The sequence below is a fragment of the Gracilinanus agilis genome, chromosome 1 (genome assembly GCF_016433145.1).
Source record: "Gracilinanus agilis isolate LMUSP501 chromosome 1, AgileGrace, whole genome shotgun sequence".
In the NCBI taxonomy this organism is placed as follows: domain Eukaryota; kingdom Metazoa; phylum Chordata; class Mammalia; order Didelphimorphia; family Didelphidae; genus Gracilinanus; species Gracilinanus agilis.
The window spans coordinates 544,724,808-544,739,307 of NC_058130.1; the positions used below are offsets into that span (position 1 = coordinate 544,724,808).

At 37.4% G+C, this 14,500-nt stretch overlaps 1 protein-coding gene across 1 annotated transcript in view; it reads left to right on the forward strand.

The window, feature by feature from the left end:
• Window positions 1–3,494: 3,494 nt before the first annotated feature.
• Window positions 3,495–14,500, forward strand: part of CLUL1 (clusterin like 1) — a 30,948-nt gene continuing 19,942 nt past the window's right edge. Inside the window, exons 1-4 of the mRNA XM_044658055.1 lie at window positions 3,495–3,612; window positions 5,140–5,288; window positions 8,252–8,419; window positions 12,901–13,333. Coding sequence (XP_044513990.1) covers window positions 3,507–3,612; window positions 5,140–5,288; window positions 8,252–8,419; window positions 12,901–13,333 — 856 coding nt within the window. The 5' untranslated portion in view covers window positions 3,495–3,506. The remainder of the gene's footprint in view (window positions 3,613–5,139; window positions 5,289–8,251; window positions 8,420–12,900; window positions 13,334–14,500) is intronic.

Genomic DNA, 14,500 nt, shown 5'->3' on the forward strand with positions numbered 1-14,500 from the left:
ATGAGCATCCTTGTTTCACTCCTGATATTATTGGGAAGGCTTCTAATAATATGATTTTAAATATTTGTTTTCTGATATTTTGCAATCTGTGTTCTCTCCCTCTCTCCCACCCTTCCCTTTCCCCAAGAAGGTAGATAATATAATATAGGTTGTACATATATTATCATATAATACATATTTCTATGTCTGTCATGTTGTGAAACAAAACATATTATACAAGAGATGTGAAGGGTGAATCAAACTCTCTTTGCCTATCAATCAGTAACTTTTAAGTTAATCAATCAAAAACAAAAGTACCCCTGTTTAGTACCTTACCCATTCACTAAGTATGAGAGTTCACAAGTCACTTGCTAGAGTGGATAACAACTCCAGAGGCCACTGCCCACCCCTTGAGCAGTGCTAGGCAAATTGAAAGATTGTGATCGGTTCCCATAAAGTGGAAGAATGACAGGAAGTGACATGGAGAAAACTGTTTTAAAAAGCCAGCTCAAGGATTCAGTTAGCCTCTGTGAGCCAGACTGGAAGAGGAGACTTTTTTCCTGGATCCTGCATCAGCTAGCAGTGGAGAGTAAAGTGATTCTTTCCTTCCTTGGTTCTTTGGTGATAAGACCCTCTCTGCTCATTGGTGCTTTTGTGGGATACTCTCTTCACCATGAGTTCTGGTAAGATTCTTGGAGTTCTTAGCCTCATGTGCACTGAAGGTTCTCGGTGGATTCTTCAGCATCTCTGGCTCTTCGGATTTTGGCTTCCTAATTAGGACTTTGGATTCTGGTGAGATTTGCTTTCAGATTCACATTCGAGGTCTGGAGACATTAAGATTAAACTTAGGGTATTTGTAGCTAGGTAGTACTTTCTGTCTCTTTATCTACATTTTTCCACTTTCATTCTTTCTACCTCTGTAAATAAAGCTGCTAAAAGTAATTTTGACTTAAACTGTAATATTTTTAAATCAGCAACCACAATATTACTTTAGAATTCTCATATTTAGCATAAAACCTAAATTTAAATTCTTACAGAAAAAAATTCATGGAGGAAATAAAGTGAAAAATGAAATGTTTCAACTGCATTCAGACTCCATCAGTTCCTTCTGTGGTGGTAGAGAGCCTTTTTCATCACGAGTCCCTTGGAGTTGTCCTGGATCTTCATCTTGCTGATAACAATTTAGTCATTGACAGTTGATCATCAGACATTATTGTTATTTTATACAATGTTCTGGTTCTGCTCACCTCACTTTGCATCTAAATTTGTATTTTTTTAGCTTTTACTTTCTGAGTAACAACTTTAGGACAGGATGGCAAGGGCTAGACAATTGGGGTTCATTGACTTCCCTGGGGTCACAGAAAACTAGGAAATATCTTAGGCTAGATTTGAATCCAGTTCCTTCCAACTCCAGACCTGGCACTCAATCCACTATGCAACCCAGCTGACCCAATAGTATTGGTTTTGTTATCTCCAATCAATGATCTCATTGCACATACTTAGAAATGACCAGTTACTTCCTACTCATTCAGATATGTATAACTGTACAAATAATTAATAGCCAATTATTTTCTATTTGCATTAGCAACGGTGACAGAGAAGTCAACTCTATATCTATTCCATTAGTATCTATGTTGTTACAAAAATAAAATAAAATAAAATATTAGGAAACCCTGCCCAACACATTGGCGAACTCCATTGAGTGAATTTAAAGGACAACATGGCCAAGAGTTACACAAGACAGGTAGAAATTGGTGGTTTGTACTCTATGTTGTTAGACAGAGCACTTCCATCAAGGACACCAAAAATCCAGTGGAGAATGGAGTCAATTTATTGTTTTGTGATATCGTTTGGTGCCTACCCAACCCAATACCTTGATTCTATTCATGAAAAAAAAAAAAAAAAAAGAATTGTAACAGACACCTGTGAACTCTGCAAGCCATTTACCTTTTAATACCTTGGTTCTGAGCTATATTTTCCAAAAACAAATTTTGTCTTACTCCCTTGTGTCTGTCTTCTCTTGGAAATTATGAAGTATGAATATATAAGAAGCTAAATTTTTTAGGTTCTTCATACAATTTATTTTAACTGTGGACCACATGCCAGAATGTTTTTATTATTACATAAATATTTAAGACCTCAAATTAATCAACATGTATTTTCTTAAACAATATAGAAATGGCTCAAAATGGTTTATAGAAATAGCGAAATATGTCTGAAGTGTGACATGACAAATGTCTTTGGTCCCATCGGTTTGTGCAATACTCCACCTAGTGTTTACTTTTGGGCTCTGAAAGGTTTTAGTACATAGACCAGCAAGAAGCTGTCTAACACAAAACATTGCTTTAATGAGATTAGGAACCTTGTCATCAGATAAAGAGAACAGTGCTAAATCCTAGGCACAGAAGAAAATTAGATCAAAGCAAAGTGGGATTCTTTCCTACCACTGAGAAGCAACTTTACAAGAGAAAAATTTCAAAGTTACTGGTAAATATGTATAATATATGTATTTTAAGTTTACTTTAGTAGCTGCTCCTAATTTATTATAAAAATTAGTTGAATATGTACTCTTGATTGAAAAATAAGCTTTGTATTTTACATATATTCACATATTATATGGAATAATTTATACGAATGTATAACCAGATTTAATATCATTTAGATACACTATCAAAAAAGCAAAAGCATTCAAGATTTTATAACCTAAATTTATTCTCTTGAATGGAGCTTCAAAGACATTATGAAGGTACTTATGATTTTCAACTTTCTTCCTTGGGTTTCTACCTATAGAATGTTATCTCAGTGGGGAGAAGGATTAAGCTTCAATGGCCCTACTTATTAATAATAATTAATGTTTGAATGAGTGTATGCATAGATATATTATCGATCGAGGAATATTGATTCACCTACATTCCTCAGGGTGAGAAAGGAAAGCCCAAGCATTTGTCTGCAAACTTCTAAGAACCATATCCTTATACACATAATAAGAAAAGGTCATAGAAACTAGAAACCAAACATTATGGAAAAGCATGAAGGTAGTTAAAGTTTTTTTGGTCCTGTCACATATGGTCTTATTAACACATAAGGTATTTTGTTGTTGTTATTTTTAAAGAGGGAAAATTATAAATAGCTCTTTCTGCTTATATTACAATAAGTAAATTAGAGAAATCTCCATATGAAACCAATTTGAAAAATTAACATTTTGGAAAGGCATTTTTATGGCTACATTTCCACTTTGTCATTGACTGGTGATTCTCCAGATAGTGTCCTCCTAAAGCCATCTGCCTGAAAGCTGATGCAATTACCTTTGACTTTTGACTTCAATTTTAGTCTTTTTCAATGCTCCAAAGAGAAGCATTAAAACTAGTAAATATATGTAGTCTCAGCTCAAAAAGTGAAAACGGTCGACTTTCCATAGAAACATGTTTTAGAGTAACAGATGTTTCCATTCGATACTGAACTGAAAATAACAACCTAACGGCTAGCACTTAATGTAGGTTTATTTTTCTTTTTCAGTAACGGGAAACATGAAGCCTCTAATACTGATGTTTACTGTGCATCTGTTATGGCTGAAAGGCTGTCAGAGTGCACCTACTTCGAAAGACACAACTGATGTTGGTGAAAACCTAAAGAGTAGGTTTGCATTCTTTATCTCCCTTGTCCTGTTTCTATGCACTGTTGGCATTTACTAGGGCTCACAGTTAAGAGATAACAGCTTTCATTGCAGCCCTCTAGTTTCATGGTGTTGTAAAACTTTCTCTAGGCCTGATTGATATTAAACATAGAGGCTGCAGGGACATGATGCCAAACATCTGGACAGAAATGGAAAAATTCAGCCAATTATCTGAATACTTCTACATAGCCAGCTGGTTGGTATTGTAGAGATAAAACCAGACCATTTTTGGACAGGATTTCCACTATCATCCAGATGTTTAGTGTCACATAGATATGGACTAATGAAGAGTGAAATGATATTCCAGCTTAAAAAAAAAGTAATGAAGATCATCTTTTCAGTTATTCTTACAATGTGGAAAAGTAAATAATAAAAATATTGCATCAAGCTGTTCTATAATTATTTAACTGATTTCTCATTTTAAGAATTAAATATGATCTTTCCTTGAGAATGGGTACTTAAATTTTGACAATTAAGTTTGCTGAAACAAATTACAAAATGCTTTGAGGATTTATAATTACTTTTTAAAAAATGCCTTACATTCCATGTTAGAATCAATATTAAGTATCCGTTACAAGGCAGGAAAGCAGTAAGGGCTAGGCAATGGGGGTTTAGTGACTTGCCTGGGGTTATACAGCTAGGAAGTGTCTGAGGACAGATTTGAATGCAGGAACTCCTGTCCCTAGTCCTGGCTCTCAATCCACTGAGCCATTAAGATGGGCTCTATCTGTAATTACTTTTTAAAAATCAAATTTACTTACGTCAAGAAGAAGGGATACCAAATGAAGAATTCTAGACCTATTAAATCAATTCCTCATTAAAGAAGAAACCATGAATTCAAAGAAGTAGATTAAAGAAACTCATTCATTGCAGCGTGTTTGTTCAGAACCATAAATAAGGTAGGGTGACTGGGCCTTTACTAAATTTAAAGAGTGTTTGGGAAAGCACCAATGCACTGTACCCGTGGTGGTGTACAAGAGTATTACACCCCAGGTGAGTTTAATTCTCTCATTCCCAGCTACCCAGCATGGCCCAGGTGCAGAAATGTCTAGACGTAGCTTTTTGTCAGATGCTTCCTTGAAGGTTTGTGAACAAAAGCTAGGGTTTGGGGAGGTTATAGACCTATCTTCAGGGTCCTGGTTGTATACATTCAACTTATTGCTTTTTTAAAAAAAAAATATGGCAAATCTTGACTCTCAAACTCGAAAACACATTGAATAAATAAAAATAGGTCACTGATGCAAGTGACAAGAATGAGGTCAAATTAACTACAGCACACTGAGGAGCGCGCAACACATGAACAGAAGGTATTGTCAGGGTGGCAGCTTACTGCTGATTCATTATGAAAGGCTTCCAAAGTCAGATGCTATAAAAGAGCAATTAAGACTCTATTTAAGGGAATGAAAAATTGGTGAACTGGTTTTGCAATGTACTTGTGTAATCAAAGCAAAAACAAAAAACAAAAACGGATCCTGTGATTCTCTTAGGCTTGTCTGTGGTTGGAGAGAAATATGTAGATGAAGAAGTGAAGAAGGCTTTGATGGGAATTAAGCAGATGAAAATCATGATGGAAAGAAATGAAGTAAAACATAAAGAGCTCATGAAAACCCTGAAGAAAAGCAGTAAAGAAAAACAGGTGATTGAAAATGCTCTTGGTCCCTAAACATGCCAAGGAAATCATCAGTGATGGTTTTAGTCCAGTTGAGTAATCATTCCCTCAGGCATTCATAAACTGACATTCATTTTTGGTTACATCAAGTTTAAGCTTCCCAAATAGGCATTTACTGTATTTGTTATGCAGAGATGATATCACTGGTCAGTAAACACCCTGCTGGAAAGGGAAAGAGTCCAAGGGTATTTGTTCCACACCTGCTCTTCCTGGGACAGCGTTTTCTTCTCATCACCAGCCGCACCATATCTGACCAAAGCAGCAACCTAACAAATTCTCTCTGCTCTGAAATCTTATATTCAGGTTAGGTGGAGAAGGGTTTATCTCAATGATCACCTCCATGCTCTCTCCCTAACAGGAGAAAACTCTGTCCCTTTCCTCCAAGCGCTCACCCAAGAAATCAATTGATGATTTATCTGAGATTTCCAAATGCGTTCATCTCAAAGACATAAATGTCTTAGTAAATCTCCAATGTGGCTGCTGACCCCATAATTCCCTCTCTCACTACAGGCTCCCAAGGATTCCTAGAGGAGATCTATCTCCTCACTCTGACAGTGATCAGATTTGGATGAATAGTGGAGTAGTGAATTGGGTACTAGGGATGGATTCAGGCTGACCTAATTTTAAACTTCAACTCCAACATTTACTATGTGTGTATGCTGGAACCATGGGCAAGTCACTCTCCAAACCTCAGTTTCCTCATCTGTACAATGAGGACAATAATACCTGCTGTTATGTACCTCATGGAATTGACATGAGGCTTAAATTAATTTATTTATATAAAACAGTTTGCAAACTTTAAAGCGTTTCATAAATATTGAGTTATTCTCTGGCGACCTTCTTAGACTATAATCTGGTAATAATATAGCTCATAAATGATTACAGTTAACCCCAAACACACAAAAGGCTCAAATGCCAGAGCACTTCTATGACACAAAGTTCTATGAAATTTTTGCTTTGAACAAAAAAGAAGAAAGTTTATCAAACTTTAGGCTGGCTTCTATTCCTAGCAATATTCTAACACATTGCTAATGGATTTTTTTGTTAGCTTCTCAAAAGAGAAGTGGTGATCACTAGGAATTAATATGGGTTCATCAAGAACAAGGCTTGTCAGAGTATTATTAATTTCCTTTTATACTAACTATAAAAGTTAACTATAACTATAAAAAGTAGAAAAGTAGAACTATACATACATATATTATCTCATTTGATTGTGAGGGGAGGGCTATAATTATCTTCATCTCACAAATGATTAAACAAGCTGAGAAACATTCAGTAACTTGACCAGAGTCAAATTTGGAGTTGTCTGATAAATATCTGAGTCAGGATTTGAGCTCAGATCTAACCTGACTACAAGTCCAGCATTCTAGCCAATGTTCCACCTACATACCCCCAAAAAGATGATAGAAAACAAAAATTAGGTGTCTCTGAAATCTTAATATAAGACAAAGGGAAAATTTGATTTTTAAAAATTTGATTTACTTAGGGTAACACATTTTATGTGATTAATGTACTAATTAAGGCAAGAAATAGGATTTGCTCCACAAAGGCTTGTTATTTACATTTTTTTCACCACTGGATCCTGTATTCCAGGATCCCTTGCACTATTTCAGAGTTGAAAAAGTTTATTATTTATTTATATTTTTATTGCTTGTTGTATACTATATATTAATATATTTATTGTATTTATTATAATATAAAATTATTAATAATAATGCTCTTTAATATTTGCCTAGGGCTTCTTACTAATTAGCTTAGGCTACTTTACCAGTATTAAGTGGTATCACTTTTCATCATTTTCTGTCAGTGCAAGGAAAAGTTGAGGCAGGAGAGAGCTATACAAGGCTAAAAACAGTCCATTCATCCCCTGACCTGCTCTGACAGAACGTGAAACAGGGAAGTTCAAATGGTAAATTGCCCCAGAATCTTTTTTGCTTTCCATGCTCTAGAAAGGATAGGAAGATAGGGGGGAGTCACCACCTAAACACACACACTAGAGGGTGCTCTTCCCCTTCCTATGTCATGCCTTAGGCTCCATTCCTGGTCAACTACAAGCCTGCCTTTTGATAGACAGTGCCCACAGGAATTTGGGTGTCCAGAAACCCCTATTGTGGAGGGGTCATCTGACCCCAAATAGATACTTTAATGTGCAATAATTAATAATATATTCAAACATTCAATGCAACTGAATCTCATAGCTTTATAGTTTTATGTTATAATTTATGTTTGCTCTAAGGCAAACTTCTAAGTAGTACATTGAACTGAGGAACTTGGGAGTTGGAAAAGCTTGAGTTCAAATCTTACCTGAGACACTGACTAGCTGTAGACTATAGACAAGTTATTTAACCATTGTGTGCCTCAGTTTCCTCATCTGTAAAATAAAGATAATGGAACCTATTTCACAGGGTTTTTGGTAGGGTTAAATGAGATAATATGTGTAGAATACTTTGTAAATCTTAAAGTTATATAAATGTACATTGTTATAATTATCTTAGATTTTTTAAACTCTTGGGTTTTTGTTTTTCCTATAACAATAGCTAGTAAGCATGTAGGTTTATAATGCACTTCACAAATATTATCTAATGATGCTTACGACAACCATGGGAAATAGATGCTATTATTAGACCCCAACAGATGAGGAAAATGAAGTTGAGGGGGATTAAATGACTTGTTCTGAGTCACACAACTGATATCTGAAGCAGGAACTGACCACTGGTCTTCCTGAATGCCACCTAGTTGTCTTTGAGATCTGCTTGACCAATGGCCACTTCTGTTCTATCTAAATAGATGGTAGGAGCTGCTCTGTGAACTGCTGAGAAGGCAAAGAAGAACAGTTTGGGAAAATAGCTTAGAAACATTCACTTTAAAAATCAGCAGGTACTGAGGCACTGGACACTGAAATGGCCCGTTATTTTCTCCCCTTTGATTAGGAGGCCTTCCAACTTATGAATGAAGTCAAGGAAAGACTGGAGGAGGAGGAAAGGCAATGCCAAGTGTCTTTGACAGGTTTATGGGATGAATGCAAATCTTGTCTGGAAAGTACCTGCATGAGATTTTATACAACCTGCCAACCAAGTTGGTACCCTGTGATAAATAAGGTAAGAAAAAAAATAGATCTCAGGATTTCAAGATTCTTAGAACTGAACTAAATTCCCTTCCAGCTCCAAAGTGGGGTAGGGATTGGGGGGAGTAAGTTAACAGAAGGGGATATAGAGGAAGAACAGGGGATGATTCCATGAAAGAGGTGATAAAAAGCAGTAGCTTGGCCAGCCATCATTTGAGGGTAGAGAACTATTTAACTAAAGTTGCTATGAGAGCAACACAACATTAAAAAGAGCTGTGTGATCCTGGACAAGTCACTTACCCCCAATTGCCTATACCTTATGGCTCTTCTGCCTTAGAATCGGTACATAGTATTGATTCTAAGATGGAAGGTAAGGGTTAAAAAAAAGAACCAGCTAAAGACCCCCAGTATGTTGGCTATATCCCCACTGGAGGATTAATAGAATGGCCTGAAAGACAAGAATCACTCAGGGTAAGAGTGCATGAGCTCCAGTTTCTTATCATTTGTACCAATGGCTACACTAGCCATGGCCATGATCCAAATCCAAGCCAAATCTATTGAAATATGTTAGAACAGGCGACAGAGATGTCCGATTTGATGTCAACACTCAGAAATCTGTTACTGAACAGGGATATTATCCTGTTTTTGGTGCTAATGATTTTATATATTTAATGCTTCGATAGCTTATTGCTCTTCATAATCTACATGGGCTATTTACATAACTCTATAATACTATTGCTAGAAAATAGCAATAAGATTTCAGTCATTCTTCAGTTTTTTTTCCCCTTTCAGAGCCAAGACTCTCCTTTTCACTCTTACCTCACCCACTCTCACATACATGAAACTGATTCTATTTGAGAGAATACTGTCTAGGCACTGAGGCCCCCAGGCAGGATTCATAAGTGGAGTGGTAACCTACATACTTTCTTTAATATTTCAGGGAAGTGTAAGTTGATCGGTAGGGGCACTTCCCCCTTTTATTCCTTAGTAAATAGCATTCCCACGTTGCCATTGCTGGAAAATTCATCCCTTGGCAGCCAAACAGGTAATGAGCCTCTCTGAACTTAGTTAGGTTTTCAGCTGGAAGACTGGGATCTCCCACTGGAAGCACACAAAACCTTCCCAGCTTGAGAGAACTTGCCACAGATCATATTTTGCTGGCATAGCCTTGAAGTGCCCTGGGTGACTTCAAAATTATTATGAAGCATCAAAAGAGCACTCAAGACTACCCTAGTCTCAGTTTGAGAGATGCCTGTCTATTTATCCTGAATTTATCTTTCCTTTCCTGCAAGACTTGACATGAGCTTGATGGCTGAGATTTCATACCCCATATTGGATGCCAAGGGAAATCAGAACCGCTTCTTCCTGGCCAATGTCACACCCAATTACATCAAAAGTAATCCCTGGGATAAATAAGGAGCCAGGTTCACTTGGCTCTCACCTTAACTGGATCTGCAAGGCTTTTGTGATTGCCTCCTATGTCTAATCCATCCATAGTATATTGTAAAGAATAGACCTTAGGGTTAACTAACCAGCAGTGTGATACAGTGCAAATCATTTAACCCCTTACTTAATTTCCGTTTCCTTTCTGCAAAATGTGTGGTTTGAATGAGATGAATCCTTCAATCATTTCCAGCTCTGACATTCTTTAATTCTATAAAATACTTCCAAAGGTTATCACCGTAATTACTTCTAGCCCAGCTAAGTGTAGATGCAGACTAAATTGATCAAAATACAGGGGGGTTGTTTGTTTGTTTGTTTGTTTTTTAATATTTGCTCTCAGCATTCTGGCAAAAATGTTTTTACAAGCAAAGTTGAGCCTGACAAATGATCAGTGGTAATTGTGTTTACTCTTTTCTTCCTAAAACTAATTTTTGTTATTGTGTCATTCCAAGAATCTTTCCTTGTTATTCCAAGAATCTTTAATGAAAAGAACAACCATCTGTTAAATAAGCATATCTATGCCTAGTCCAATGTTGTAGCAATGTGGGCACAATCCACCTCTCTGCTGAAAAGAAGTTAGCCAGTTGACTCATTTTAACATAAACCCCTTTCCTAGAATTCACTTCCTCCACTATTCTTCCTCTTAAGATTCCCTAGTTTTCTTCAAAGATCTACTCAAGGGCCATTTCATATTATGAGGTTGTTGGGTTTTTTTTATTAACCCCCCCCAAGCTATTAATGGCTGCCCCTAAAATTATCTCTTATCTACCTTGATATGTGAATTTCCCCAATAGAATGCAAACTCCTTAAGGACTAGAACTTTGTTTTATCTTTGTCATTTTATCACTAACACCTAGCACAGTACCTGGTACATAGACTTTTTTAAAATGTTGGCCAAAGTGAAAGGAATAATTTGAATGTTTGCTTAAATTCCCTATTTTGCTTTGCTGTTGGCAATACCTAATCAAGAAGGAAGGTAACCATGGTTTTCTATTCTTACATAATTACTGCTTGGAAAACAAAAGACTGGGGTAAAATGTATCCTTCAGGCCAAAGCTGGTTTTCAATGTGAATTTTGCAGGTAATTTTCTTAACTTTGCTCCTTAACTCCCTGCTTTTTTCATGCTCAATTCTATCTCCTTTTTCTCTCATTTCCCTTCCCTCCCTGGTCCTCACTGCTGCTTCTGATTTACTTAGCTTCTAGCCGGGGTCCAAGAACTGAACTGGGTAGTGGAGGGTCCTCCAATAGTGCCATGGTCTGCTATTTTATGTCACTTGCCAACTTGAATCATTTTAACAGTGCAATAAATATTTCTGATGCTGAAAATTCAAAAAATGTGGAGGACTAGCTTAAGTTTATTTTTACTTGTTCCTTGGCTTCTCCTTGTTTTTAAGTGAAGTAATAGCGTTCCTCTATAGATAAGGTGGGGAGCTGGAATGTGATGAGGGAGATGGAAGATCCCCAAACACGATAAAGAGATGGTGCTGCAGTGCAATGGGAAGAGTAGTGGGTGGTCAGGGCATCCGTAGTCATCAAACTAGTTGTGACCCTATTGCATTGCCCCCATTCAGCTGATGTTTTGGCTTAGCTGTATGGATATGTACAGATGTAGGTAAAATAGGAGGGTATACATGTGGTCTGCTTTCAGAGGCATTCAGAATTTATTACAAAAAACTAGATTTAGATCCAATTTGGCTAATTTCTACCCGTATAACCCTGGGCAAGTGACTTTCTCTGAACCTCAGTTTCTTCATCTGTGAAACAAGGAGAATAAAATACATGATCTCTAGAACATGCCTTCCAATTTTAAATCTATGATCTTGTGGATGAAACTAAAAAGTCCTAATTTCCCAAAAGATTTGAGAGTTCTTTGGAGGCCATTCTGTAATGCTGTAGCACTGATCTTTCCTTTCCACAGTCATTTGGCTGTGTAGCTTTCAGTGGCCAAGGCATCCCCTGTCATCAAATGTCAAGGCCCTTTTGTATAGTCCCAGGTCTGCTAATGTTCTAGCTTGGGTAATAGGGATATCTACAGATGTAGGTAAAATAGCAGGGTACATGGGTGGCCTTCTTTCAGAGGTGCTCAGGAAGACCCCTTTGCCTCCCCAAATACCTCCCTTGCTAACTTGTTGATATCAAAAATCCAACAATTACTTTCTTTAATTTGGCTTAAACTAAACATTGCCTTTGATTCCTGATTAAAAATGTAAGTACTCTTGGTAGAAGTAACATATCAAGCTTTATAAACTATCTACACCTCAGAGTGAACATCTTACCTGGTTCTTTCCTAAAGGTTCGTTTTTAAAGGTTAGAGTCATGTTCCTATGGCATGCATGCCCGAGTGTGCTGGAAGGGGCTGCTCCCCTTCCCCTCTCCACCGTGCCAAAGGACATTTCCCCCATCACCCACTCCTCTGTCCAGCAGCCCAGTGGGAGCGCTTCTTCCCTCCCCTGTCAGGAGGGAAGGTGGGGGGCTCACATGTGCTGTGAGGGTTGCAGTTTGGGCACTCAGTCTCTAAAAGGTTTGCCATCACTCAGTTAAAGCAGTAGAGAAAAAAAATATTTACAAAGGATTGAGGACTGGGAGCATATGCCTTAGAAGTAGAAGAAAAGGGTTGAAGACAATTTTAGACTTCTTAATATAATTTTTTCTGAAAATCTGCTAGTTTTCTTGGTATTCAAAAATTCCATTCTTGTGGTTCTTTAGTAGTGCCATTAAACTTGAGCCAATTTTGCATCATGGGGACTCTAAGGGCAGAACTTCATTTGAATTTAATTCTACCTAAAACATTTTTTTTTAATCTTACCTTCTGCCTTAGAATCGATATTAAGTATCAGTGCTAAGGGAGAAAAGGAATAAAGATAGGCAATTGGGGTTAAGTGACTTGCCCAGGGTCACACAGCCAGGAAGTGTCTGAGGTCAAATTTGAACCCAAAATCTCCCATCTCCAGGACTGGCTCTCTATCCACTGAACTACTTAGTTGCCCCTAATGTGGGCATTTTAAATTTTCCTGATAGGTAGGGTCTAGAATGTAAGGTGAGAATTTGATTCCATTTTTATTCCCCTACAGATTAAAAGCTTTTTCAAGAAAATACCTCAGTTAATTTTTCCTTTTCATGAGGATGAAGCAAAAGCACTTCCTATCATTGGAAAGCCAGATGAGGAAGATGCTCAGCTATCCCAGATGGAGGGTGCATTCAGCCAACTGTCCGTGGATGTGAACACGCTATTCAACAGGAGCACTGATGTCTTCAAACAGATACGGCAAGAATTTGACCAGGCTTTCCAAACATATTTCATCTCAGACCCAGACTTAACAGAGCCCTACTTCCTACCAGTTTTATCAGAGACAACCCCCCAAAATACAAGTCTTCTGAAAAGCTGGGAGATGCCTAATTTCTTGCAGCTATTTTTTGATTTCAGCAAATCAGTTTTCATAGGTATTAGTGAAATGATTACTGAAATGCTGAAAGGAATGAAGGATTTACCAGAACAAGTAAAAGGCAAGTATTAAAAAATCAGTTTAATGCTATTATCATTACCAATATCTAGTCTTGGGGAGAGTAGTAAATGTTACAATTTTGAATAGTTCATGAAATGAGAGGATCATAGATTTAAAGCTGAAATGAGCCTTAGAGGTTATCCAGTTCAACACCCTAATTTCATAGCTGAGGAAACTGAGGCTCAGAAAAATTAAGTGATTGACTCAAGGCCACACAAGCTATAAGTGGCAGAGTCAGGATTCAAATCCAAGATCCTTTGATTCCAAACTAGCACTCTTTCTACTATCCCAATGCCTCCTTATTTATTATTTCTGAAATGTCATTTGATGGTTAAGTGATTTTCCCCAAGATTTTTACATTAAATAACTCCCTTTCCCCTCACCCAGTTTATTTATTTGGGTCCGAATCCTAAGCAAAGTGGGTAAATCACAAGTAGTCATTCCTTTAGGATAAGACACTTCAGCCTGATTGGTTGTGAACTGAAGGCCCATATACCTTCTTATAGACTGACTTATACTTCATGCCATTTGGGGAATAAGTCAGTACAAATATACTCAGCCTAGAAAGAACATGTTAGTGAAAGAAGGAATTCGTACCTTCTACACGTCTTATTAATTCAGAATACGTCCCTCCCTTCTCCAACTCTCTCCTGATGGACTTTTCCTTGAACAAAGACTGAAAAAGAATTCATCAAAAATAACTAATACACCTAGTTCCCTCCTATCCATAGTTCCCTTAGTCCAGTGAAGGTATAGTGGGAGAACTGATCAGGAAAACTTGGGCCGGAAGGGACACTTCTTCAGAAATGCCAGGCTCCAGTAATTAGCTTAAAAAGAGAAAAAAATCTATTAAGTCTAATTCAAGTTGAATTATTAGGTTGAATGGCCAGGGAGGCAGGAGCAGGTGGAATACCTCCTCCTGGAGATGAAATTTCAGATACTTATATCCTCCTGACAGCACGTGTGGGGAGATGGGATGATGGTGGGATGATGGAGTGATGTCTTTGGGACTCTGGAACTGGAGATGGCCATGTGCTTATGTCTTGTGCTTCAAAGTCAAAGGGGGTGAAATTGTCCAGTTTGGGGGATGGTTAGATATCTGAGCTCAAAACAGATGCTTATCAGAAGCAAGCTGGGAAATGCCTATCTGAGTTCATCAAGAATGAGG